General features: G+C 41.6%; 1 protein-coding gene across 4 annotated transcripts in view; it reads left to right on the top strand.

The window, feature by feature from the left end:
* Positions 1 to 1088: 1088 nt before the first annotated feature.
* The window catches only part of runx1t1 (RUNX1 partner transcriptional co-repressor 1), a 50477-nt gene continuing 24518 nt past the window's right edge, over positions 1089 to 27047 (top strand). For 2 of the 4 annotated variants that reach the window (XM_057354616.1, XM_057354615.1), the window contains exon 1: positions 1089 to 1525. In XM_057354616.1, coding sequence (XP_057210599.1) covers positions 1498 to 1525 — 28 coding nt within the window. In that variant the 5' untranslated portion in view covers positions 1089 to 1497. Of the gene's footprint in view, positions 1526 to 19394; positions 19729 to 22804; positions 22936 to 27047 lie in introns of those variants that run through there. The other 2 variants (XM_057354618.1, XM_057354619.1) reach the window with 2 other exon arrangements.

Below are 27047 nucleotides of genomic sequence, written 5' to 3'. Positions count from 1 at the left end.
ATTCTACTGATGTAATTATCTCAAGGTTAACTTTGTTTAGCTGGAAAAAATGAGGATTGCAGTGAGAATGACTGTAACAGGCTTGAAAGTATATTTGTTAAAACTGTATGTTGTCATGTTTCAGAAAAATAATGTGTGTAAATTTACATTTTGATTCTCATTGATACTTTATACAGCATAATTCACAGTATACGTTTCAGTTATTATAGCAAATGGAAAAACTAACAAATCATTTTGTTTTGTTCAAAAAAATATGAATGCATTTATTTCAGGCACGTAAAAATATGTAGCAAAAAAACATATTTCTTTAGTGATGGAAAGTAAAAATCTATGTAGTCTAACTGGGCCAGCTGAAAAAAAAATCCATTGTGGTTTTTCATTGGTAACATCAAGTTACTCGGCTATTTAAATAAGAAAAGAAATACCCCGAATTATGCTCAGTCTTTGCATTTACATGAATACAGTCTTATTTAAACGCCTGAAACATGAGGACAACATTGTTGACAACAGACATCACATTTTGGGTGGTGGCCAAGTTCATGTTCGTTGCCAGAATGATTTCATAATCATGATCTTGTTGCAAATCCTTAGTGTAAAATAAATCCCTCTGTAATGTACATAATATCTCACTTTAAGCATACAATTTATGGGTCGAGATGGGGTTAAAAGCCAGGTTGAAGAGAGGGAGTCTGTAACGCATTAACTTCATGAACGGCGTCTTGTGTGTGAAAGAGGCTGTTATCATCGGGCTGTAAACGACGCTTCTGCTTTTCCTGGCTCGGCGGCCCGAGATGAAGTCCAGATGGTAGGGGAAGTGTTTGCCTTGAGTCACTGCAGAGAGAGAGAGAGAGAGAGAGAGAGAGAGAGAGATGGGGAGAGAGTGCAAGCATTAAAGCACCACGACAAACCGTTGCTGTTATCATGGCAGTCCTCTTCTCACACAATCTCACCAGCTCTCTATGGAGCTTATTCCACACATCCACAAACCTGCACTCGTTCATATACAGATGCCTGTTATCTATATCTCCGCCCACCTCTTGCGAACGCTCCGCCCACTCTGCACCTGGGTTTCCCGCCCAAGCTCGCCGACTAGAGGCAAAGTACCACAGCTTCTCCGAGCAGCCGGGCGGACGTTAGAGGTTCTTCGGAAAAAACCGTCTTTATCACCACATTTCTATTCTCTAAATATTCCTGACCCTCGCATCACTCCAGGAACAAACATTTTAATTTCTTACGCATTCATTTATTCGGACATTTAAAAGGAAACGCCGCGTTAAATGAGTTGAGCTCGAGAGACTCGCAGCATCCTCTCGTCAGGTTGAGACTCATCCGAGCCCGGAGCGCGCTGCCCTTCTGCAGACGGGAGCATACGGCTGTGCACTGGAGTTTCACGGACACATTTTCTTCTTGGAAGTACACATAGGACTGAGAAATCACTAATATATAGAATTCATCCAGAGACAGGAAATTAATTTTTCACACACATCGCCGTTACGCATGGTGGGAATTTCTACCTCTTTTCAGTGTAAGTCCCTCAGTTACAATTTTATGACTTTATATGTATTTTACTGAGTAACGTTACTCTAACAACTTAATCTACGTTTAGTAATTTTATAAGGATGTTTTGGGTGAATGAAAACGTAATGTTTTTCTTTCACCGCAGAATAGGCTAATTCGTTACTATTCGTCTGTTGCTCTTGAACAGTTTAAGACAAATATCACAAATAATAGAACTGTAAAAAATCCAAAGCGGCAATCAATACACGCGTCACATTTAAGTCGATGTAAATGAATTGCAACAATCGTTTATTGCTGTAAAGAGTACCTAAATGTATTTTTACAACCCAGGCTATTTAACTTCTCAATTTGTTAAGGATGAAAACTCATAGGCTACAAATCCAGTTTGGCTGCATTTCGCGTGTTTATTTTATTCTGGATTTTCTTTAACACTTTCTCCCTTTCATTAATTTATTTGATATATTTTTTCAACTCAAGAAAACCGTTGTCATAGTAATAAATTACACCGTATTTTTTTCGCAGTGAGTGATCATACTTACAATTTTTTTTTTCTGTGAATTTGGTGGATGTGCCCTATATACTATTTCACGTGTTTAGTCTTGGAGTTTTATAGCTTTGCGATTCTAAATAGCATAGGCTACATAGAATTAGCTATTTTCTTTTTATGTTGTTTCAAGCCTAAAATGTACAATAGATAGTCATAAAATATAGGCTATCATTTAAGAAGTTATCCTAGTCGTGCAGGTAAAATATTACCTGACGCTCTCAATGTCCCCTATTGCACAACTTTAATATCATAAGAACGTATAGTATAAATGTACCATTGCAAGCACAGATAAACGTTTTGTGTGGGTTCGGCAGAAAATTGTGACAGTCGTAATATTACAATCTATTAGAAGTGTGTGACAATTGCCAGATGATTCGGTAGATGCTTTGACAAAATCAGTTAAAAGATATGTTTGGTGGTGACGTCAGAGCGGATTAAGAAGATGCGTTTAAAAACTGTGACATCATTTGAGAAGATGCATTTAGAAGACGAGATAAACCATTGTGACAGGGTCAGCTTTTTCAAAAAGCGGCGCCCTTCACAATTGTCAGTGGCATGCATGTTCTCAATCCATTCTTGATGTTTATTCCCCGCTCTTAGGTCTTGCTGTAAGTTCTGACGTGACAGAAGAGTTAAGTCTTTAAAGTTTTGTAAGATATATAAAAGTCGAAATTAAAGGGTAGATTTTTATTCCTCTTCCTCTCAGTGGCACTCGGTGTGTGTTTTTCAGACATCAAACCCTGGGGGATTTTGGAGAACTGCTGTTCTCTCTCTGTCTCACGGCTTGTGTAGAGGAAGCAATGCCTGTGTCACATTAATGCAGTTTTTTATAATCAGTCATTCAGTAGTTGTCTTGTACATTTTTGCATTCTCATAACCAGATGGCCCTGTTTGAAGAAAGGCACCTTTCTTATTAACATAGTGCAGTTCAGCTGTTTTAAATGATCTTTATTTCTTTTTGACAATCTGTTTAAGTACTGTTAGTCATAAAATGGAGGTAAACACCATCTCATCAGCAATTCACAGTTGGCTGCAATAACCACTGGACTATAAAACACCTCTGGTCATCATCTCATTAAGGTCTTTGGCCAGTGCTCCTGTCAACATGAGATTTGAACTGACCAAGCGGCAGTGCATGTAGTGATTGTACCTTGATTAAAGGCAAACATGCTGCATGGTGGCTCGAGGTGAGGGTCGGGTGAGCGATAAGCATTGTGTGTATGTGTGAAGCCAACATTAGCAGGCAGCAGCATCCTCTGGCTGAGGCCATCTGCACAGCCACCAGCCTGCCTGCCTCACACCTGTTCCCCTCTTCTCCTCTCCCGCTGGCCTCACGCTGGTCAAATGCATGAAACCAGACACTGCCACGGCCTAAGAGATGACTCTACTGCCCACACCAGCACACACAGCTGTGTGTGAGAGCGAAATGGAAATGCTCCTTCATTATTTTTCAGTTTACCAGGGAAGGTGTTAGAATTTTGTTCCTGTTATTAATTTCCCGTCATAGGATGTTAAGTCATTCTCACGGTAATGAAAATATTCTGTCTGTTGTTGAGATGGTCTATAAATAGTTATTCTCATTTTAGGTCACATGCATCAATGGAAATTAAGCATGACACACTAATAACCACGCACGGGGAAATATGAATCAGTTTGTGTCACATTCGTGAAAGACAAACGTTTCATGTTTCTCTAATGGTAAATGTGTTTCTCATTTACCTGGTACACAGAGCGGCGTCGAAACATTTGTATTTAAGTGCTTATTGCGTATTTTAAATGATGAACAGCAGACGTTCTGGCCGAAAGCCAAGTGTGTTATCATGGCAGTATATAACTCATTTCATTAGTGATGTGCTTAACCCCATACATAAGCTGCCAGATATTCTTACCAGACACTTTCAGGAATAGACTGCATGTTTTCACATTTTGTCTTTTTGCATGTTTAAAGCAAAAAACATGGTTATTTATTGTCCAATAAGGATACAGAAACAAATATTGGAAATTTTGACAATATGTGTAAAAGGGTAGTCAATACACTATATAATTTTTCTGTGCAAATAAAAAGTAGCCTATAATAACAAAAGATATAGAATGAGCCATGTGTGTTTTATGCGCTCTTAATGTTTAAACTCTTAGGCGGAGTATTCCCAGAATTACACGTTAGTATTATATTATTCTCTTTCCACTGAGTTATATTATGTATGAGGGTTTGTGTATTTATTGCGGGCTAATGTTGGACTTGCTGATACACTTAGTGTTTGGCTATAAATAAGCAATGTGAGCTTTTGGGCTTTGTCGAGGGAGAACGCTCCTTATTTGCGAGGGCTGTAGATTTGACTCAACATGAGTCTCAACGGAGAACCGGTTGAATGATTGAGATGGCCGCCATCTCCCAGAATCCATGCCTCAGATCGATAGGGGGCATAATGGCTACAGATTTTTCAACGAGAGAGATTTAGCGCGTGGTTTATTGGATTTCATAAAGCATGCAAGTATAATGTGAGAGTAGAGGATGAGTGGTTTTTATTGTATTGTGGGGCTGGACTCAATATAATGAGGTAATATAATGTAGAAGGGTGGTGTGTAAGAATTTCCAGAGGACCTTTTTTCAGAGGTAACATGAGGTTGGTTAATATTTTCAGTTATGAAATATTCCAGAAAAAATATGTTATCATTATAAAGGTATACAGATATTGTCCGATGCTGCTAGGGAAATTACTTTGTGTCATGCAAATGCCATATTTGAGCTCCTAGACACGGATGAATATAAAACAAAATATACATATACATAATACTCAGTTTGTTTTGTCATCAACACCAGAAGGATTTCTAAAGTTGGCAAGCATGGTTGAGTTTGAAGTTGAGGATTAAAGGGTCTGTCTGAACCTGAAGAGTCATTGTGGTCCAGACCAGGGTTAACTAAACAAACCGATTCACCAGCTGACAGGTGTCCAGGCTGCACAGCCTTGCTCACTATCTGCCGTGCTCTATCGCTCTCTCTTGCTTTCAGTCTCTCTGTTAATCCAAGATTCACTTGCCAATTAACTTCTCTTTCTCTGCCTCTGTGTAACTCCAACACACACTCCTTTACATTCACATCCATCAGTCTCACACACACAGAGTCACGCACACCCTAAACTACCTCTCTGTCTTCTGTCTCTCTCTCTCTCACTTACTCCGCTCGTGCACTCTCTCTCTTTCTCCCTCTGTTTATTTTCCTGCCTCCATCTGGACTAGGCTGATATTGTAATCGCCCTAATGCACATTGCCTTCCCCTTAGACACACACACAATGTGCCATCCTGACAAGCCCCTTTATATTTCAGATAAGCCGGGGATGTGTGTTTAATGAATACAAAGCCGCGGTGTGTCGCCGTGCACTCTGCCAGAAGGTAATCTTATTGAATAGGTGCTTTTCAGTGATGCAGAAGACGATAGTGGCTCGGGAGTGAAGATGTAACCTGTTATCTCACGCCGCCTCTATTTTCCCGTCACAGAATTTACATTTAAAGATTAGCTGTAAAAGGGTAAAAGATTCAGGGTGGTGAAGGTGTCATAATGAGCGTGCGTATGTATGCGTCGAACGGGGGGATGGTTTAAGGGGAAGTGAGCGTGACTTTTGCCAGAAGAAGTGAAGGAGACACACAAAATACAGGCTGTATCTGGCCTGTGTTCCAGCCTCGCGGCTGCACTATCTCTCCAGACCGACTCCCTGCTCCCTGGGAACAGAGATTAGCACATTGTTATCTGTAATTGGGTTTTGTCTGTGGATCCGGGGGCTGCTTTTTGCCAAGGAGAAGGTGAGAATGGCACCTCACCAACATTATGTATTGGCATATCATTGTAAAAGCATGATTGATGGAGAATATGGACTGTGTGATGGCTTCATTAGGGTTTACTTCTCTTTATGTTGTAACAATTGCTTAGGGATGGACTCAGCCCTTGCAAGAAGTCTATAAAATTCCTCCATAAAAAGGGGTCTTGTGCTCGTGCAACGGTCAGTGATGAACTGCAAAAGAGACGAGCATCCTTTGAATGACATTTATCTCCCCTTTTCTTTAGTTTATAGATGTTTACTATGGAGAACCGGAAGAGTCATGTGTAAAGTAATAAAGCATTTCATAGTTTAATAAGTAATTCTACAATAAAAATAGGCATTAATACATTTACAACTTCATTTATTTATCCAAATATAAATAGGCAAATTGATAAAATAATTCATTATTTAAAGTTTTAATGGGCAATAAAAAGTGTGATTATAAAAATAATTAATAAATGAAATATGAATCCATCAATAAATACTTAAAATTAAAAAGGGAATTTAAAAAAACAACATAAAACACTCATTAAGTACATCGTTTTAAAGTGCATTAATTAATTCCTAAATAAACAGTGGAATTTCAAAATGTATTTGAAAATGCGATTTAAAAAGAGGAATAAATAATTGGATTTACAAATTAAATTACTTTAATCAGTCATTTAAAAGGCGATTTCTTTTACTATTTGCATTTCCATTTCCACGCTGCCTTTCCTTTTCCGATTTGCTATTCGATTAGCTTAGTCATTTAGCTTTTCCTTTTAGTCTCTCCATTTAGCATTTCCCTGACACTTTGGGTCCTTGCATTGGTAAAACGAGGTTAAACAATGCAAATTAGCTATGACGAGAGAGCTGTAACAAGCTCTCTGATTGGCTAGTTCCTTGTACGTCATGTTCAGAGGTAAGTTAGATGAGCAGTGGAGTAGAGGATAGACCTGTTGTTCACTGCACGTGTAACCAGCGCGTTATCAGCACCTGCTTTTTCTCTAACATAAATCATAGAAAAGGAAACGTATTGTTAGAACAGGTAAGAACATTCACACTGCACGTGGAAGCAGCAGATGCTACTGTGTACTGTCTATGTGTGAGGGCAGGACTAAAAAGTGACCCTGGACATTTTCTCCAAGAGCAGCGCACCACACAGCCCCTCGCGTTCCCGTTCCCCCGGTCTGCTCATGCAGTGCAGTGGCCCACCGGTGCTGAGGGAAACAACTGCATCATGCTGTCAATCGAAACTAAGCAAATCCGAAAGCCAGAGGGCGCTCTCTCTTTGGTGCAGAAACTCCAAATACGCACTGCAGAAGAAGACCGTAACACACCTAGTTCTAGGAAATGCCTATGGACATCTTTTTATCACTGTTCCTCAAGCCTCCTCAGGTATTTTCATGATAATAAAGTATATTTATAATGAGCATGTTTGACGGGTCTTTTTTAAATGCACATTATAAGCAACTCAAACTCGCACTGCTTTTAGATCGAGCAGCATTTCCTACTGATCCCAGAGCTGTGCTTCACGGACAAGCTACGCATAAAAAAATTACCGATGCCTTGCATAATCGAGCCAGTTCGATTTCAGCATGATTTATTGGTAATCGCGATTAATCGTGCACAGCCCTAGCCTACGGGTATAAGTGTTTTTATTTTACAGTAATGTATATTATACAGTTATTTTGCTGGCAATTTAGCAAAGAAGTTAAACACTGTTGTGGGACTAATGGTATTTAACAAATACTTGACAAATGAAAGGTGTATCATTTGATTTATTTCCTTTTTTATAACTTGATATATGCAAACTAAAAGATAAGATAATAAGTCTGTAAATAATAAGTGCAAAAACAGCTACACAGTCTGTAACAAATATAATAATTGTTCGAACTCCAAATTTTGATCAGAAAACCAATGTTTCGTGTCATCGATGTTGGTTGGCTGCCTTGGTTAAATGCTATAATAATTCCAGGTTTGCACAGCTTGGCTACCGTAACCAGCTAAATGTTGCTTTGTGCTTTGGACATAACCTGTTCTGAATTTTCGCATTATTCCATGTTTCGTGTAAAAACAGTATGTATGAAGTAATATAATAATATTACACCATTTAAATATATCTAGAGGACAATGATATCAATGTTTTAGCAAAATCTTTACCAACTGACATTTACCAACGCACAGTATATATATAGTCATACCACCCGCCATATCCACCTAAAAGCAATGCAAAGTAAAAAAAATTGCCCAATATAGCACATATGAACTAAAGACAAATACCTTTTTTCTATAATTTATGGGATCGGAGTGGGAATCTGTCAGCCATATCTGTTCAGTCACTAATGTTTGATTCATGGGCCGCACACGCCCATTAATTTTGATTTATAGATTCTGATATGTATTTATGAAAAGGGCACCCACTCGAGTGCAGCCTCTGTGGCCCAGTAAAGAGGAGTGTAATTAAGATTTGTTTTGAGCCCAGAGGCTCGACTTCTTCAAGAGCTATGGATCAATAGGCAGAGACAGTAGACCCCTGTGTGTTCACTACACATATTGACACGCTCAGTCAATTAGAGCTCCTGAGAAGAGGAGAAAGCAAGCAAGCAGAAAGACGGCGAGAACAAGATGGATTGGGAGGATTGTGCTTGTGACTCACACCGTCGGAATAAATGAAAAATAAGGTAGTATACCATTGTGTAACGCAGTGATTTTCCAAAGCACACAGTGCCATATGGCGTGCATTCATTATGAAGTCTATAGATTCTTACACCGCTAGAGAAAATAACACCTGGTACTCTTCATAAACCCAGTATACCCACTTTTTCAAAAAGCAATTGTGAATGTGTGTTTTTTGCAGCTCTGATTTAGTTTAAATTGTATTGAGGCTATAGTTTTGGCTTCCTGTTGTTGCCTGTTAGTGTCACAGACACTGTGGTGGGACAATAGCTCTGTGGTGTAGCGCACTATAAGATTGTGTTGTAGCTGAACGATCAGCAGGTGACTGCGAGATAAACGCTAAGTGTCAATTATTTCTAGAAGAGGTGATTCATAAGATGGGGCTAAAGTGTAGAAGTGGAGGAAGAGAGAACGTGGGGGAGTAGGTAGAGAGAAACGCCGGCCTGGGTGGATGAACCTCTCGTTTTCAATGCGTCTCTGCATAAAAGAGTCATTTTGTTATACGTCCGTTGCATCTATGCTTTTGTTACTGATGAATGGAGGGGGCACCCTGGCGCATTAAAAGTGTTTGTAGCTGCAGAACCAATGGAGAATTGCACTGAATTACTTGACATTATCTCCCCATGTTACCATCATCATCATTTGAAAGACTAAAGGAACCGCTTTACCACAAAAAGTCAAAATATGTGAATATACAGTATGAACACTGAAAACACCATAAAACAAGATGATAATGCATTTATTACTCAATTGCTTTTCTGTGATAAACTACAAAAGCTAGGACAATTTTCTAATTCATAATTGAATTTATTAAAGTTCTCCCCTCTTGGCACTTGTTTCTGGACTTCATAGAAGGCGCAAAATGAGAATGAACCTTGTCTCAGATCCTGTTTATAACCGAATGGATGTGAGCATGTTTTTTTAAACAGCTGGGAAGGAATTCACCCTGCCAGGAGCCATTCCTGGTCACTCAGGACTTCCGCCGTAAGCAGCAAGGCTCCACTGCACGCACATGACCACAAAATGAACTCACAAATGGGCACCAGAATTTTTAAGCTTTGTCCTTAAGTCCGTTCCTGACGTCTTCAGCTCCCTGTAAAATGAAAAAGAAGTCAAGATCATCAGAGCACATCTCTGTGTCCAAAGGTTAGGCTAGGTGATGCAGCACTCGTGGTTATTACGTGACTTGTTTGCAGTGTTTCGTGATGTGCGGGAGTAGATCATTATGGATCGATGGGGTCTGAGTTTAGGGGTCGGGAGAGAAGGGCGGTGATCTGTGCCACTTGATTTGTGCAGAATTTGTGTATCGTTAACCTTTGAATGTGTTGTACAGCCTCTGAAGACCTGAATTAAAAGATCAAAGAACATGGAGAGGTTTGAGTATAGGTAGACCATGCATATGACTATAATAATTTTTCTGTTTGTATACAGTTTAATATTTTGTATTGCACTCTGTAGTAGGTTGGCATACATTCCTAATGAAGGGGTGCTATTTGGCAGAACAATTGTCATATTGAAAAGCTTTATGCAAAAAAAAGAGAAACGTATGGATTGAAATGGCACTGTGGTATTTCACTTCTCTCTGATTTATTCTTTCCAAAATACACTTCAGCGCCAGTGTTTTAAATAGCTGCACATTGTGGCAAGTGGCGCGGCTACAGTATTGCAAGAAGAATAAAATGGCAGGCGTATAAATCCATCTTGCCTTATAAGGTCACAAATGTTTTAAGTTGTTTCAGGACAGTTATGTGCGCCAGTAATTGCTCTCCCATCTGTGTGAATGTGTCTTTATCAACATCTGGTTTTGTAAGCTATACTTCAGTAACAAGTATCTGTTGTGTGTCAAGGGTTCCCAGTCCTGCTAGCGTGATTAGCCTAGCCTTGACTACCGCTCCGAGTGCAATGCCACATATGCTTGCCATTACTCCATACCATTCGCAAAATGTAATAACTTTTCAGAGGGAAAGATGTGTGTATATGAGCGTTTCTCTTCACTTTTTCCATAACTGTAAAGAATTATTTCAGTCTGGTTTTAATGTCCCCCCAGTGACTGGACAAATTACTGGCTCGCATGGAGTTTAGGGGTGCACGAATGAAATGGGAATGGATCATCCAATTTAGCTCAGCCCCGTGCGCACCTCCCGCAGGTACCTTGCACAAAAATGAGAGAGAGAGGCGTCTGGAAGACGTTTGGCGCATGAAAGGGGATGCGCCAGTAACGAACCGTACACCTTCTCTAAGGCTCAGGGAATGCACCAGAAACGTACGCACACTTTGGCAGCAATGCAAAGATATGATCTTAATCTGCTGTTTCCTCTTTGGCAGTATTAAATTGTCCACATAATAATTCACAGCTGCATTGGGATCAAATATAATGGTGCAGCTGCAATTTTATGTTTGTGAGTTTTATCTGTGCATTCTCTCCCTCACAGTCTCTTCGTCGTTCCACCCCCACCTCTTCCCGGCACCATATGGGAGATGTTGCTGCAGTCAGATGAATGGGGTTTGCGCGTCAGATATCGCACGGCGGTGTGTGTAGTTGAAGCCACCTTGATGGCTAGATTGCGTTGCGGTAGCAGGCGGTGTAGTGTGCACTCTCAATAGAGGGATTAGGAGCTTGTCATGGTTTCATTCCCCCAAGACACATAATTCCAAACATTTTGTTCCCAGGAGACCTTATCGTAGCTAGAATCTGCATTGACCAGGTCACGTCTGAATGCTCACCCCCGTATAGCCATGTACAGCTACCCCTGCAGTATTTTTAGCAGTAGCCTCTAAAGAGTTCCCGGAATGGTTTGCCACCAACAACGTGCACAGCATGGTAGCAAGGAAGACAGCACTCGTCAATGACAAGCAGCTTCTTCTGGACGCAGCCTCCCCAAGCACTTATTGCCAAAGAGATGATTTTTCATGCACAGCCTCGGGCTATTGCCTTTAATGACAACATAAATGGAAAGTCGGTGGCTGATTAGAGAGCGTGCACACACACAGCATGCCTATTCAGATCTCACTTTTGGCTCCCGTCTGGTGCTCCCTGTCACTCTGCGCCAAGCACGACTCTTAAAAGGCCCCTTGCATCAGCTGAGCGCTGGAGGCGCCCGTATGTGTTTGTGTGTGCACACGATAGATTAATGCTATAAACAGAGAGTTGGATTTATCTGCGATTGGCACCACATTTTTCTCTACGCAGGATTTGGAGCCCGAAGAGGAGGAGAGAGCGGAGAATGCCTTTATTCTAAACAACTGTTTGTGGGTAATTAACATATGAAAGGCAAATCCCTGCACTTGTTTTCAATTATTTATCCACATTCTGGGAGGGAAGAGGTGGGTGCCGATCTCAGGGGAAAGGTGGGGTGGGCTATCCAGAGCCAAGAAAAGAAAAGTGATTTTTTTTTCCCCTAACACAACCAGAGGGCCTTTGGGAATTTGCTATCAGACATGATGAGATGAAAATGGAGTTAAGCCGTAGAGTGGATTATGGGTAACGCGGAGGGTCAATGACGAGCAGACAGTGAAACGGATTGAGAGTGGACCAGAATTCTTACACCAGACACACACATACAGTAGAGTTCAGCACGATTTTTGAATACATCTCGGCTCGTGTTTGCGGTATCCCTGAGAGGGCGAGGGATTGATCTGACAGAATCCCACTGCACAGTGAGGAGTTTAAGTCAGAATACCAGGGACCGGGGGCCACCTCAAGACTTCTGTCCAAACAGAGAGAGAGGGAGATGTTCACAGGACGGAGGAGAAGAAAGAAATTAGGATGGGATCAACTTTTCACAAGCATTTGTCAGGGTGGGCCCTTCCTCTGTTCACTGATGCCACAGACTGGAGATTGATGGAAAGGGCTGTGGGCCAGGACTATAGCAGGACCAGGTCTGGACACATAGGAGGAAACTAGAGGGAGAAGGAAACCAGGTGGTCCCGTAAAAGACGAGAGAGAGGGAAGATTGAGAATGTTTCTGTGAGAGAGATTGGAGAACAGAGCTGTGGAACAGACGTAAAGTCCCAGTGCCAGATGCCACAAAATATAGAAGCATGAAGAAGGAATGAAACGGGAGAGCCCTAATAGTCTAGCATAAGAGTCTGATGCAAAATCATATCAATCATATGCAGTAGTAGTATCATAATTAAATCTGCAGATTTGTTTCAAAATTTCATTGGGTAGATGTGCTACGCTGTTCACCCATAATCACTACCAGGTTTGGAATAATGGCATTATCAGATCGCCTCATTTATGAGTAATGCAGACTGTAATGGTAGTAACATCAACATATTCTTATAATTTTTTAATGCAAAGGATTTTATTAGACTTATACGTTTGTAATAGAATTGTATTATTTGTAGTAGTACCATGTAGCATGTCTTGGGTTCGATTAACTCCCGTGGTTCTCATTCAAAGCGTCTGCCTATGTGAATGTTTTTCACTTCAAACTGTGTCTCTGGATGCCTGTCATTGATCTGCTATCTGCATCTTGATCTCTTGAGTTTCACCGTGTAGAAATCAGATTTCTTAGATTTTTGTTTTTGTTCTGTTTCTGTAAAAGAAGGGATGGGGTACACCAACCATAGAATCTTTAATACTTTCCATCACACAGGATAATCGTGTTCACGTTGATTCACATCACATGTGTCTGTGCTTGTTGTCTGCTGGGCTCCAGACTAAAAACTATGAAACATTTAGAAATGTAAATTGATGAAGAATTTTTACAGCTGGCACCAGTGGCAGTTATTCTTGCGTTTTCTGTATGGCTGTCAAATGATTAATCGTGATTAATCGCATCCAGAATAAAAGTTTGTGTTTACGTTATATATGTCGGTGTACTGTGCATATTAATTTTGTATATATGAACACATATACATAAATGCATATATTTAAGAAAAATATCAAATATAACAATTAATAAACGTTAATTTAGAATTTCAGTTATTGGTAAGTATAAATTAATACATCTAAATATGTCCTAAATATATAGTCAAGTATGTGTATGTTTTGTGTTTATAAATACAAAATGAATATGCACAGTACACAGATATATATTATGTAAACACAAACCTTTATTGTGGATGCGATTAATCGTTTGACAGCCTTAGTATTTTGTTGTTGTTTTTGTGGCATTTTCAACCATTAAGCCAGTGCAGTCTGAAGCCCTGCGACACTGATTCCGGCAAATAAATTATATTAGTGTCTAATTTAAATGATTGCTTAAATTAGAGAATTATTTTACACATTATTTACATGAAATTTACCAAAAATATTTGGAAACTAAATTCTTTGAAATTTTTGGAGATGATGCATAAAAAAACCTACCATTTCTGTATAAATAAGTGGCTGTCATGTTTTTAGTCAAAGTGTTACCTGCAGTAGATATACAAAGCGAGTAAAACCTCTCCCTCGCTCTTCATTCGGTTATTTGCATTTTCTTTGTTAGTTGGCAAGGGTGTTAAATCCCCGGCTTTCCTCGGTTGATGGGAATGTGAAACCTGAATTGACTCTGAGCCATTCTTCCCTCCAGTCTCAATCTTTATGCCATCTGTGAGTTTGATTTAGACTCTAAGAGGCTTTCTGAGCAACGGACGAGACGTTAATAGTGCACATATGCCAGACGACTGTTTAGGTTTTACGACTCTGACATGACGGTTTTGATTCAGGCATAATTCATCCGCTGCTGGCCGCTATATATTTTATTAATAGCACTAAGTTTCTCTTCTCACGTGCCGTACATTAGGGATGTAACGATTCACTCAGCTCACGATGCGATGCGAGTCACGATTCTGATCTCACGATGCGATTTATTCACGATTTACTCACAATTTATTTTTACAAAATGAATTGAAACAAATTAGAAATGAACAACTTCCCTTGCATTATTTCTTAAATGCTTCACGTTTCTTTGTATAATAAAATAAAGTTTTATTTCAAATAACTGCAATTTTATAACAAATTAATAATAGAAAAAGTCTCTTTAATATAAACAAACTAATACTGTCACAGCTTTTCTTGGATTTTTTTGCATTTAAGAAATATCAGCATGTCCACGTTTAGATTTGCAGTGAAAATAGCGGCCCCTGCTGTTCAGAAAATGTATTGCGATTAAGTTCACACCTCAACCAATTTGAATCGTCACACATTATTACCGATTTTCAACCGGCTCACGGTGAATAGTTACATCCCTACCGTACATTGTATCTCCTTTCTGTATTTTTCTCGTAGTGGTGGCAACTTTATTTAGCATGTAGTACACACACTCGCTCCTCACGCCTCTGCAGTTTGACAGGGCTGCTCACCTCACAACATATCTGCAGTGCCCGTCCCCATGGCAACTGCAGCGGGCTGCTGCTGCTGCTGGTGCTCTGTGGTCGGAGGTGTGCTGAAGTAGAGCAGTGCTGACCGGAGAGATGCTCAGGGTCTGTCTGGGAGACCCGGGGTCAGCATTCCACAGAATCATTGCCCTTTGCCATGCAGGTGAATATTTCATGAGGGTGCTGGGGGTGTTTACTCCATCTAATCTATGAGGGGAGAGTGTGCTTTTTTAACAGGAGAACATTTGTGAAATCCATTGCTGTACTGGGATAGTGGGATTGTGTATTTTTGAGAATACAGATGTAAGTCGATTTAGTGGACTTCGGTGATCTTGTGCCTCCGAATATTGACATTTATATTGACAAAAGATTATTAATGTTTACATATTTGGCTGCAGAGGATTGTCGCAAGTCTAGATTTGTTCCATTTCGAGTCAGTATATTCATCAATTTGCAATCATATTTCATATGAAATAAGTCCATATATGAGCATATTTGTAACTGCTGCTCGGCTGATCTCAGATCAGGTCTCGTGTCTATATGTTGTTTCTCAATGAGTGCCGTGTTTAGCTGTGGTTGATGCCCTACCCAGAGCTTGTGGAAGCCTTAAAATGGGACCAGCTTCTCGACCAGGACAGTGGAGGTCAGACCCAAAAGCCCCCCCACCCCTCCCACCAGGGCTTCCTAGTTTAATTACCTGAGGAGCAAAACATCCCGGCCCGCTGGTGGGGGGTGGAGTGTGTGAACATGGGATATCTGGGCCGCACAGTTTCGCGGCAGCGACATCCTGCCCGGGGAGGCCTGGCCCTGTTCGTCCTGGTTCCTGACAGTAGGCTATCTCTGCCGGGCCTGTGGTTCCTTCCATTCTAACGACCATTGTGTGAAGAAGGGCTGGGCCAGGAATGACTGGTTCCTGTTGGGCTCGATCTCTCGCTCAGCCAGCTCCGGTCTCACTGACAGATTCCACCTGTTTTGTTTAGCTCTCTCTCTTTTTGTGTTATTCAGTCGTGAGGATATCGAAAGCAATAACAAAATTGAGGAGAACTCGGAGTGGGGTTTTTTGTGTGCTTTTGCTGTCTTCCATCTACAATATGTTTGCATTACATAACTTAACATAAGCCGGGACAGCTGGCGTCTTCCTTTTCGAAAAAGGAGATGAAACCATTCAAAAGCAGAAACATATTTTTTTCCTTCAGTGTGTGCTGGTGAATCTGTCAGCGAGCATCTGGTCTTGCCTCCAAAAACCGAACGGCTCTCAATCAGGATTTGAAAATGTGCTAGACACAGGCGTAGGTGTGCAGGCGTTTTTGTTCGGTATCTAAATGCAAGACAGACACAATGAATCTGTCACTCTCTGTGTTTTTTATCTGTGTGTGTGTGAAGATGTATTAACTGAAGTATGTATTACTAGCACCACCTAGTGTGCAAACACTAAAGGATGAGCCATATGAGCATCTCAACCTTCACATCCATCTCTCAGTTATTCATGAGATGATGTCGAAATCAAAACGGCGTTAAGTCACTACATGCAATGTGCCTGATGAAACACGCTTGTGTTTTCTGCAGCGAGGACGAGCGGCTCAGCTGTCAGACAGCGGCTGGACTGAGTTGAGAGCAGAATTTGGATCCAGTCCAAATGAGTGGGCTGATTTGTTACCGAAGACACGCTTTTCATGAATCAGCACAACTGTTGTGTCACTTACACTGCAATACAACTCCAACAAGCCACACATTCAGCAGCCCCATGGTAGTTACTCACCCACTGAAGGACGTAGAGTCCCGCGCCGCTAATTCAAGAGGGGATCATTCTGCCGTAGTGCGGGCCAACGGGAGGGGGTGCTCTTCAGACCTGGCAACCGTTTTTGAGTTTGATTGGCGTGGAGCAGCCGTGCTGAAAAGGTGGAGTGGGAAAGTCATGAATAGCTACAGAACACAGATCTGGCCCCGGCCCTTAGCCACAGCTTGCTCTGGGACTCGGGGACAGCAGAACGGACAGATGGCTCGGGACTGGACACACACACACACACTTTGGTTTTTCTTTTTATACAGGCCACAACACTAATGTACATAAATTCTAGTGTGCCTATGTGCAAGCATGTTTTCAGATACACAAAATAATATACTAGTTTACGTTTTTGACCCTGCCTCGCCACCAGTCCATCAGTACTTATTCATACCTCATAGTAAACTTGCACATATTTATATAGCTCTAAAAGGGAAATATTGCTACTCACTTAAAGCATAAAGACTAAACTCAATGTTACTTGCATTCTTCAACTGCGTCCGCATCCAAAGCATCTTCATGTCTTCTGGTGCCTGTTTTCTGTTTTTTATTACACTGCGATTCAGAGTCTCTTATTTAGCACTCGTGCCCTTTGGGGTTTCTGTGAGAGACGACAAAACTGGCTGGTCTAATGACCCATCTCTCTTCTTCCCCTCATCGTTTTCCCACTTTCTCTCTTTCTCATTGCTACCTCTGCAGCTCAGCCACCCTGTGTATCATCATCAGAGAGCTCTAATGGCTTCCAGCTGTGTGGAAAATCAAGCCTTTTGGGTAGGGTCGTGGAGCAGACAATGCACAAAAAAACAGACTCATTTGGGTTCTTTTTTCTCACAGCAGGTCACAAAAGATGCCGGTGCACCGGTGTCACCCCCGAGCATAGGTTAAAGTGACCCGCACCTTGCAGGAAAAGACCTGCCAAAGTGGTCCCTGCATCTCACTTGCTGTTCATGGAGATTATAAGGTCACCACTAGTTTAACTCACGGTTTCCTCTGGCAGTATTGTCTTCTCGTTCTTTCAGTCTGTGAATGCTGCCAACTCTTTATCAGGCCAGTCTGAATATGTATTCTCTTCTCACTGGCTTCGAAAAGGTTGTCAGATTGGTTAAAGGGGAGGGAGGGGACAGAAAAGAGTTTGAATATTTAGTTTGCTATGTTGCCTCTTGAGAAAATCATGGATCTTTAGAAACTGACAGATCTGATTTTGAGTGGACGTGAAGGCGTGTATCTGACCTAAAGGCAGCAGAAAATTCTTTGCACAGTATAAATGAAGAACAGTTTCAACCTCATGGAAACGTTCGGTTTTGTTTACATGTCTAAAAGAGCTATTGTGGGCGTCAATCATGGGTGTTTGAAAGAGTGTCCATCAGTATTGCGTTGGTTTTCCCGTATACCTCGTAGCACAAATATGCCTTTTATAATTTCGATAACTGCGTAGCGTTCAAAACTGCAGGAACAAAAGACATGAGGAAATTTAGCGTTGTTACAGATTTGGTAATGTGTGTAATTTACAAGTGAATGCAACTGCTACCAATTAAAATAAATGAAGTTTGTTCGATTCGGCAGCAGTAAGCCCTCCTCATTGAAGGTAGAGTTTTAAAAAGTCTGTTTTTGCTGGTGACTGAGCATTTAAAGCACAATTATCTCAAGTACTGTGTTATTTCCCGTCTCTGCAAGATGGTGAATCTTAAGAACTGCCTAAAATACGTCTTTGCTAACTCTGTTTATCTCAAAGTCACACTCCATCTAACCCCCAGCACGGCGAGACAGGTACACAATTAAATGAGAAAGAAGGAAAAATCTGTCTCTCCTCCCCTCATCATCCTGCTTTCTTCTCCCAAGTGTTTCCTCCACATGGAGCTCATCTGCTGTTTAAGGCGGCTGGGAGAAATGCCTTCAAGCTGACAGGGGCTGAAAACCCAGACATATGTTAATCACATGCAGCGATGGTAGTCTGGGAGGGGAGAGAGAGAGAGACGGCAAATCGGAGAAAGGGAGCAGAAAAGAAACGAGTGGGGTGCGAGGGGGTGCTTAAGAGACTTATAGCAGAGCAGCGGAGGCAGATCGTGCCTTTGTTTGGACTCTCCAAATTGATTTTTCTTGTGTTTAATGAGGTTGTTCTCGCCGCTGTTTGCAGAAAGAGAATGGAGGGGCTGATGGATGCAGGCAGGGGCGCGCGTGCCGTTGTTTTGAATGGAAAACGTCCTGAAAACGTGATTTTTTGATTGATAAATTCGAGAAACTGTTGGCTCAATCGGGAGATCTTGAGCATGAGCAAAACGCTGTTTGCCTCAGATCTACATTTTCTCATTTCATCTAAATGTAGTAGGGAAGTATGAACTAAATCTGGTTAAGCAGAAGCAGATGTGTGTGAACACAGATTGGCCGGCTGACCATAAGTGGGTTGTTTTTTCAAGACCGCTCTTAATTCAGAGCATATGAGTGGAAAGGAAGATATTTCCTCTAGATCTATCCATCCATCCATATCTATCCATTCATCCATCCATTCATCCATCCACCTATCTATCTATCTATCTATCTATCTATCTATCTATCTATCTATCTATCTATCTATCTATCTATCTATCTATCTATCTATCTATCTATCTATCTATCTATCTACCTACCTACCTACCTACCTACCTACCTACCTACCTACCTACCTACCTACCTACCTACCTCTTTCACTCGCTCTCTCTCTCTCAAGCGTAGTAGTTTTGTGTGGCTGCCTCACGTCAGCTGGGAGGGGTCAGCGGAGGAGGCGGAGAGCGTGTGTTTGCGTCTGCTCTAGCTGTCATTGTCTCAGTCCGAAGGCTCAGGGAGTGAGCGTATGCAGGATAGCGCGAGGCCGCAGCGGCCACACGTGCCGTGTTAGTGCAGGGCATCCCTGGAAGCAGAGCGAGAGGCAGGTCTCCATCTGTCCTCCCAGACTCTGAAAGCAGGCGGACAGGCAGCTTGATTCTCCCACTCGGACCCCGCGTATCGGCAGCAGGGTTCCCATGTCACCCCGTGCTCCTAACCGAGCAGTTCAAGACGCAAAGATTACAGGGAAACTGACAGAAATAAAAAGATTACCTTCGATTCTCGTCGTCCATGATGCCAGGTGAGATGAGCAAGCTTTTAATGTGTGTGTCTGTGCTGCTGTTCATTCTGCGTGTGCACATTTCTTTTCACATTTACTTTTTTTTATGAATTGATGAGTTACGTGCATGCCGGGATAAAACATTTTTGGTGCTGATGTAGAATTAAACATCCAGTTAATCCTATGTATCTCTTGCATGCTCATGAAATATTTTGGATGTGCATTCAGCTACGAATAAATGTGACGTACTCTCAGCTCTATTCAACCCATTCTGCAGAATTTCACTCCAAATTTGTACAGAAAATATATCTACGCCAAGTTATGGGGGATCTGGGTGTACAGTGCAGAAAGTACAGCTGAGGCCTCTTTCTGATGGCTAGACAAAAATGGTACCTCCACTTGTCTACCTGCCAGGTAGTTTATACAGACAGATAAATCAAAATAGGCTTATACAGAGAGATCAGAGATCTGTTAGAAAAACAGAGGAAAAACAGTACAGGAGCATGGGAGTGAAGCAGACTGAAAGAGAAGAAAATAAGAGAGGACAGTTGCAGAGGGCAGCTGGCGTGCTGCGTGCATGCAGGCTGCAGGGAGATCTCAGTGCTGCTCTTCACAGATGGTGTTTTGAGACAAGCTCTGTTGGCACTGCTGCTCTCCTGTGTGCCATGGCCACTGTCTCTCTGCCAGCCAACCCGTCTGGTGCCCACCTCTCTGTCTCCTTCTCTCTATACCCTCGATTTCTCTGTTGTTTTCTGCTGAAACCTAAAAGTGTAACAGTGTTACTGTGGTGTCTGTTGCAGCTTCAGGGGTGTTTAAATGACGGAACTTTGTGTTTGAGCATTTACTTGACATTTTACATGGTGTGGCTATCGCTTTTTTACAAAGCAACTTGCATTTACAATTATGCATTTATCTAAAGCAAATTACAATGCATTTAAAGTTGCTCGACTAGTTGAGCTATACTTATATGTGGCATTCAAGTTTTATGAATGTTCCAGAGGAAACAAACTCATGACCTTGGCATATGCGCTCTACAAGATGAGCTACGGATGGTTTATATTTGATTATATTTCTACATTTGGGCTTTAGGGGTGTAAATCGGACAATTCATCATAACGGTACAATACAGTATTGGTTTTCTCCGCCGGCGATGCGATATTTGCCGATACCTTTGGAAATTTCTGCGATACGCTTCAATTGAACTAATTTATTGATATTTTGACATTACTTCCCTAGTTTACATAAGCAGTTACATTTTTAATAACTCTCAAATGCAATTTAACGTTAATAAAATTAACGTTAAACTATTTGAAAATTGGTGGGCCTTTACAACAACAAAAAATACACTTAGATGGACGTGACAGGGAGAATGAGGACCTGGAGAGTGTCAAAATAAAGATACCTTACATCGATATTTTAAGTGTGGCATCAATGCATCGTATCGTAGAAATATAATCGATCGATATTGATTTATTGTTACACCCCATTGTGCTCCTTATCTTATAAATTTAAGTCATTGCCTTTACAATAATGTTTTTTTCATCACGACACTTAAAATGTATTTGTCAAAGTTGGCCTTCATATAAAACTTGCGTTTATGAATTGAGTGTGCATGTGTAGAGTTGTTCTGGGAAGCTCTGGAGGAAGCAACTGTAAGCAGGCGTGTGTGCCAGGTCAGGGACACTTGAGCAGAACTGACACTGGGTTATTTCGGACACCCATCTGCACTGGAGCTACCGTTCCTCCAGGCCGCCGCCACGGACAATCTGTTCACTTGCTGGCAGCATGCCAAACACAGTGCCGTCCATCTGTGGCAGGGACTGAAGCTCTCGATGCTGAGCAGAGCTTGGCTCCTTCCTCTCTGCCTGTTGTTTTGTAGCTTTTGTGTTAGGGAGATTGTTTTTGTACTATACCATTCTAACATGCTTTTCGCGATAGTTTGCTTTGATGTTACGCTACTGTAAGGGTGGTTATCTTGGACGGTATGGAAACAAGCCTCTCGACACTTTCGCTTGAGTGTTTTCGTACGATACATTTGTAGTGCACTTTTTCCATTAGCAGTATTCTGCCTGCGGGTTATACTACTGTAATGAGATAATGGTGCAGGCTTTCTTGTTTATTCACAATACGTTTCATGTTGGTTCTCAGTATTTTGCTTGCGGGTTATGCTACTGTAACATTATAAGCTTGTTCTCTTGGGTAGTATGGAAACCTTTTGACCCAAGTTTACGCATTGAAGACAGCCTCTCCAGAGTGTATTTAGTCATTAAGGAGCCACTCAGTGATGGCAGCCAATCGGTTAAGGGCGCAGGAATTGCCTGGAGCTACGCCTTAGTTCCTTGTACTGAAAGCCATTAGCAAACTGTGGCCAGTACCACAGTCATGCACACACACACACACACACAGAGAAAGCGCTCAGGGTGGAAGTGCCCTGACGTTGGGTCATCCACCACCGTCTCTTGCGTCTCCTGCCTGCCAGATGTGACTCAAACCATTTTTATGGTCTTGCGGAGGGAGAGAGAGGAAGAGAGACGCAAGTAGAGAGAGAGATTTTTTGTGTGTGTACGGTAATTGGGAAGGGGGGTTGTTGTTTTCGGAATCTGGTTCTACTTAGCAATTCTCCATCCAGGACTGCGTTTCATAAATTGTCGACATATTTTTCTGCGCAGCAGACTTAACTCGCTCTAATTTTGAACACATGGCTTCTGTCATGTGATATTTTCAAAACACTTGCAGACAGAGGTCCCAGCAGAAATAAACCGCCATTCTGCCGCCGGCTTTTTCTTTTTTTTTCTCAAACCCACCCCCTTCCCCTCGAGTTCCTGTCAGTTATTCTTTTATCACGTAGCCGTGTTTTCAGTGAGCGAGAGCAATATATTATTAGCTCACATTTTTTTGTCTAGTAAAATAGCGTTTTGTTGATTATCTGTCGAAGATTTATTTGGCATCCATCGCTGTGGGCTCGACTCTAGCATCAGAAGCTTGGCTGTGCGATTGTTGCCAAGCGCGGAGAGACGTCCATTCGTAGGTGCCGCAGCAATGAGAATAAGTGGCTGAAATGAATGAAGTGAATAAGTGGATAAAGGGATCTAATTTGCAGGTTCGAGTGGTGCTGAGGGCAATGAGCAGTGTGTAGAGGTAATTGTAGTCTGCTTGTGCTGCAGGAGAGGACAGGAGCTGAATGGATATTGATGAAGCATCTACCATAGGTTCTTTGCCTTCACTCTGGTTAGTGCTTAAGTTCTAAATATTTATTCCCAAGTGCAAGTTAACAAAGCTATGCAACAATTCTCTCATCTGTGTCTGCTTTTATTTCCTTAGGCATTTTTGGAGAAACAGCAGTCAGTTGACAAAAAATATATAAAAACCGCAAATTTTATGCGATAAATCTGTTATTGCGTATTTCCAGCTCTGAAAGGCTCCTTGTTCTATGTAACATTCTGTTTATGTGAAGTTGTTTTCACCAAACAAACTTTATTCAATGACAGAGTGTTTCTCATGGACCGAGCGCAAATCCCACGAGGACGCATGACTTTAACCTACACGCTGCTAATGAGGGACACAGTGAAAAACACAGCAGCGCTGGTGGATAGCCAGTTAAAGCCATGTGTCTAGGTGCTGAGCCATATTGCATGTGCCGCCTTGCTCTGTTTCTCGCTCTCTTTCTCCCCACTTTTCAGCTGGCATCTGCTCATGCCAGGAAGCTGAGTGAGTCATTGACTTGAGAGTTGGACGAGCTTCATACTAGTGTTCGAGAGCACTAATCTCAGTATGAAAGGCCTTTTATTGAAAAATGCTCTAATTCTGCCTCTCTAGATGAGAAGTTAGTAAATAATTATTTACTGTTTGTTTAAAAGAGGCTGGAAATTGCAGTTGTGGTGTAATTTATTGTTCTTTCTATGTCTGTTTGTACTTGATACAGTAGTGTTTTTATTGTTATTTTTGATCTACGTGAGATTCCCTGTGAGGTCCTGCACTCTCACAGCCTTCGAGGATTTTTATTATTTTCCTTGGTTTTTCCCATCTGGCAACGAGATACGGCACAAATCTCTGTGATTTCAACGGATGCGCAACGACGGCGTGAATCACTTTTATTGTTCTTCTACACTTGTTTTCTTCCTCTGTGCTTCGTGCCAATGGGGTCTTATTTCAACAGATGGTTAAAACAGACGTTAAGATAAATCTGTTTTGAAGAAGAGGACGGAAAAAAGAGTGACTTCCACTCTTATACACTGCATCTGTTTTATTGGTCAGCCCTCCTTTTTTTCTTGACGCAAGACCATATTTTGAAACGGATCAGCAGATGGCTCCTGGGCTTTTCTATTTACTGCAGAAGCGTTCTGTGTGCCCACATTGGGAACACGTTCTACCACATTATGGCCAAACTGTAAAACTAACAGTGCCCACTCGTCAGTGTCCACTTAAGCCGGTACGACTGTCATCAAAGTGGGAAGCTCAAGCTATAGTGTAAAATGGCTCTCTGTTAAATGTTACTGCTGTTGCTAACCGATAATGCCATTTACAGGTACATTTAAGAGGGGGAATGATTCACTAGGCTGTTGTAATCTAAGAATAACATCTCAGTTGGGCACGGTGAAGAAAGAGCTGACGGAAATCTCGGTGTGCACGGGTTGCTACGCTCTACGTCGCTTGGTGGACAGGCGGGTGCGTGTTAACTCTTGAGTAAGCACAGACTGATGCAGGTCCCTTCAGTGCGAGTCATTTGATGGGATGGAATGGAACGTTGGCACACACCACCTAGCGCCGACCAAGTGGGCCTTGAGAAACAACCGCGCCTGGGGAGAGGCGTCGGAAACAGAGGGCTCGGAGAGGGAGAATTGAGACGGAATGTAAGATAGATGTCCAGAGGGATGGGCTTTGTTGTGGGCAGAATGAGCAGAATAAGTGTAGGGAATGAGTTTCAGGAGGGTGGGGGTATCCATACATCTTCCCTGACAAGCGGGCGGGGTTTGATGGGCCAAGCTCCCGCACCGTTCCATCTGGCAAAGATGATTGCACAGTGCATCGGCGTGCGCAAGTTCATAATGTATTCATACCGCTACAACGCTCTCCCCCAGTTCACCCTCACTCTCGGGTACCTGAGGCAGCATATGAATTCCAATCATCCGAGAAGTCAATGTGCTCTCTCTCTCTCATAACTTCTTCATCCTTAATACACAGCAGCTCTGAAGCGCAGCATCTGGTTGTAATGCCACTCTCGTCATCTCTTTTTATCTGTCCCGTGAGACTTCTTTGGTAAAAGGTGCTCTCTATCTTCACCTCGTGACCCCAGTCTGATGAGCGCGAGGATTCACGGCCACCTTAAAGCAGGCCATCTCTTTGGCATTACCATGCTCGGCTTTCTGCAGCTTTGGCACGTCATGCCTTACGTTAGCAGGCACGGCTTTTTTCACCCTAAAGCATTTTCCGGTAGAGGAACTATCTCTGAACTTCCTGCAAACGCATAACTGATGATTTTCTGCGTTACGACAGGCGTTACGGAAATAGTTTGATATAAGGCTGAATCATCACAGCAGATTAGATTCCACAAAGCTTCTAAACTAACTCGCTAAGTCAATAAGCAACTCTATCTGCTGTGTGGGAAGATGAATCTAGTTTCAGCTTCGCAATCTCACAATGACACAAAAGCTAAGATGCACCACCGTGATCCAGATATTAAATTCACAGCGCATTTGCATGTGGGGAGAGCTGCTTGAAAAACATCCTGCGGGGAATCTAATACGCAACGAGAAAATGAACGAGATTATTCGTGACCTTATTTTCCTCGCGTGCGGCATGTGTATATAGATGCTTATTTTAACCACCCTGAAATGAGCAGATCGGCCTGTGCAGTGAGTGATGTAACGGAGATGTAAGCCAGGCCGTGTGAGGCAAACAGATATGGACAAGACAGACAATTATAGATTCTTCAGGTCGTGTTAGCAGAGGTAAAGGTTTAATCCAGGATGCTCTTGTGAAAGGAAGAGAGCAAATATTTAAAAATTCTAAAAATGAATTTATATATAGTTAAAATGATATGTAAATATTAATATACGTGCAAATATTTCTTATATACTGTATACTGTATATTTATATATATACAGTATATGTATGTGTTTATAAATACAAAATTAATATGCACATACATATAATATATAAACACAAACTTTTATTCTGGATGCGAATAATCACGTTTAATCATTGAACAGCCTTAAAAAATACATTTATTTAAAAAAAGACCTGACCATTGAGCACAAGGCATGTTGTTGAGGTGTTTCTAACAGTGTTCTATATAATGTTCGTTTTGTATCTTAAATAAGGTGGTGTCTAATAATTGTTCTCATCTTTTGTAGTTTTTGACACAAATTAATGCAAGTGTGATTCAATAATACACCAGTCATGCTTCTGGTTTGTAATTGTGATCTAAAAATATTGTGAAAAATTAGTGCTTGACTTCTGTGCATGCATGAGATACGAGTAAAGAGATATAAGGTGAATGATATAGGGAGAGCCAGTCACATCCTGGCAAGATATTCACTGCCACTGTCAGGTCATGAAAAATGACCAGGCGTGGAGTGAAGATGAGCGAGTCGGTGCTTTCTAATGCTCAGTTTGGCGTGCCGTTTAATGGCGATCCATATTACTCGAGAGCTCTTTTGAAAAGCAATAAAAGACCTTGCCGAGCAGGAAAATGGAAAGCACTTCATCGTCCTTCCTGGGAGCCACATTAAATCTCTTGCTGCATCAATATCTGTGGTGGCCCGCCTAATATTCATCTGCACCGCTCGTCCGCCAATTTCGCGTTTTGAAAGGCAAGGTAACCGCCGAACAAATGCACTCCGTGCGTTAACTCTGCTGATTAACTATGAAATCAGGGCGGGATAAATTTGCACTCTGATATGTTTTTGAGCCTGTTTAAAATGCTAAATGTTCCCGTTTTCTGCAGGTGGAAACACATTTGGATTGAGTTATGCATTTTGCTACATATCTGCACAGTCTGCTGGGTTTTATGCCCTTGTACGATGTAATTTTATTGGTGATCCTTTTTCCTCGGCTTATAGAAAATAAAATTGTTGAAATTTTGACAGAGTGTACCGTACTCTGCATAGCCTACCTTATATGTAATATCTGCTTTTTATACTTACACTCTTACGCAAGTCTAACAGAAATAAAGTAAAATTTGCAACATAAAAGGTAGAGAACAATTGCATCTGTACATTTATCTTTCTTTTCTTTGCATTGGGTTTTAACAGCCGTTGATTTTATTTCCTGTGAAATTCATTCATCCCGCTAGATGTATTATGGTGATTATTATTTCACTCAAACGCAGGATGTCGCGC

The sequence above is a fragment of the Triplophysa rosa genome, linkage group LG16 (assembly GCF_024868665.1).
Source record: "Triplophysa rosa linkage group LG16, Trosa_1v2, whole genome shotgun sequence".
NCBI classification, from domain to species: Eukaryota; Metazoa; Chordata; class Actinopteri; order Cypriniformes; family Nemacheilidae; genus Triplophysa; species Triplophysa rosa.
Note: the sequence above shows the minus strand (reverse complement) of the source record. Positions and strands in the feature narration are given on the sequence as shown.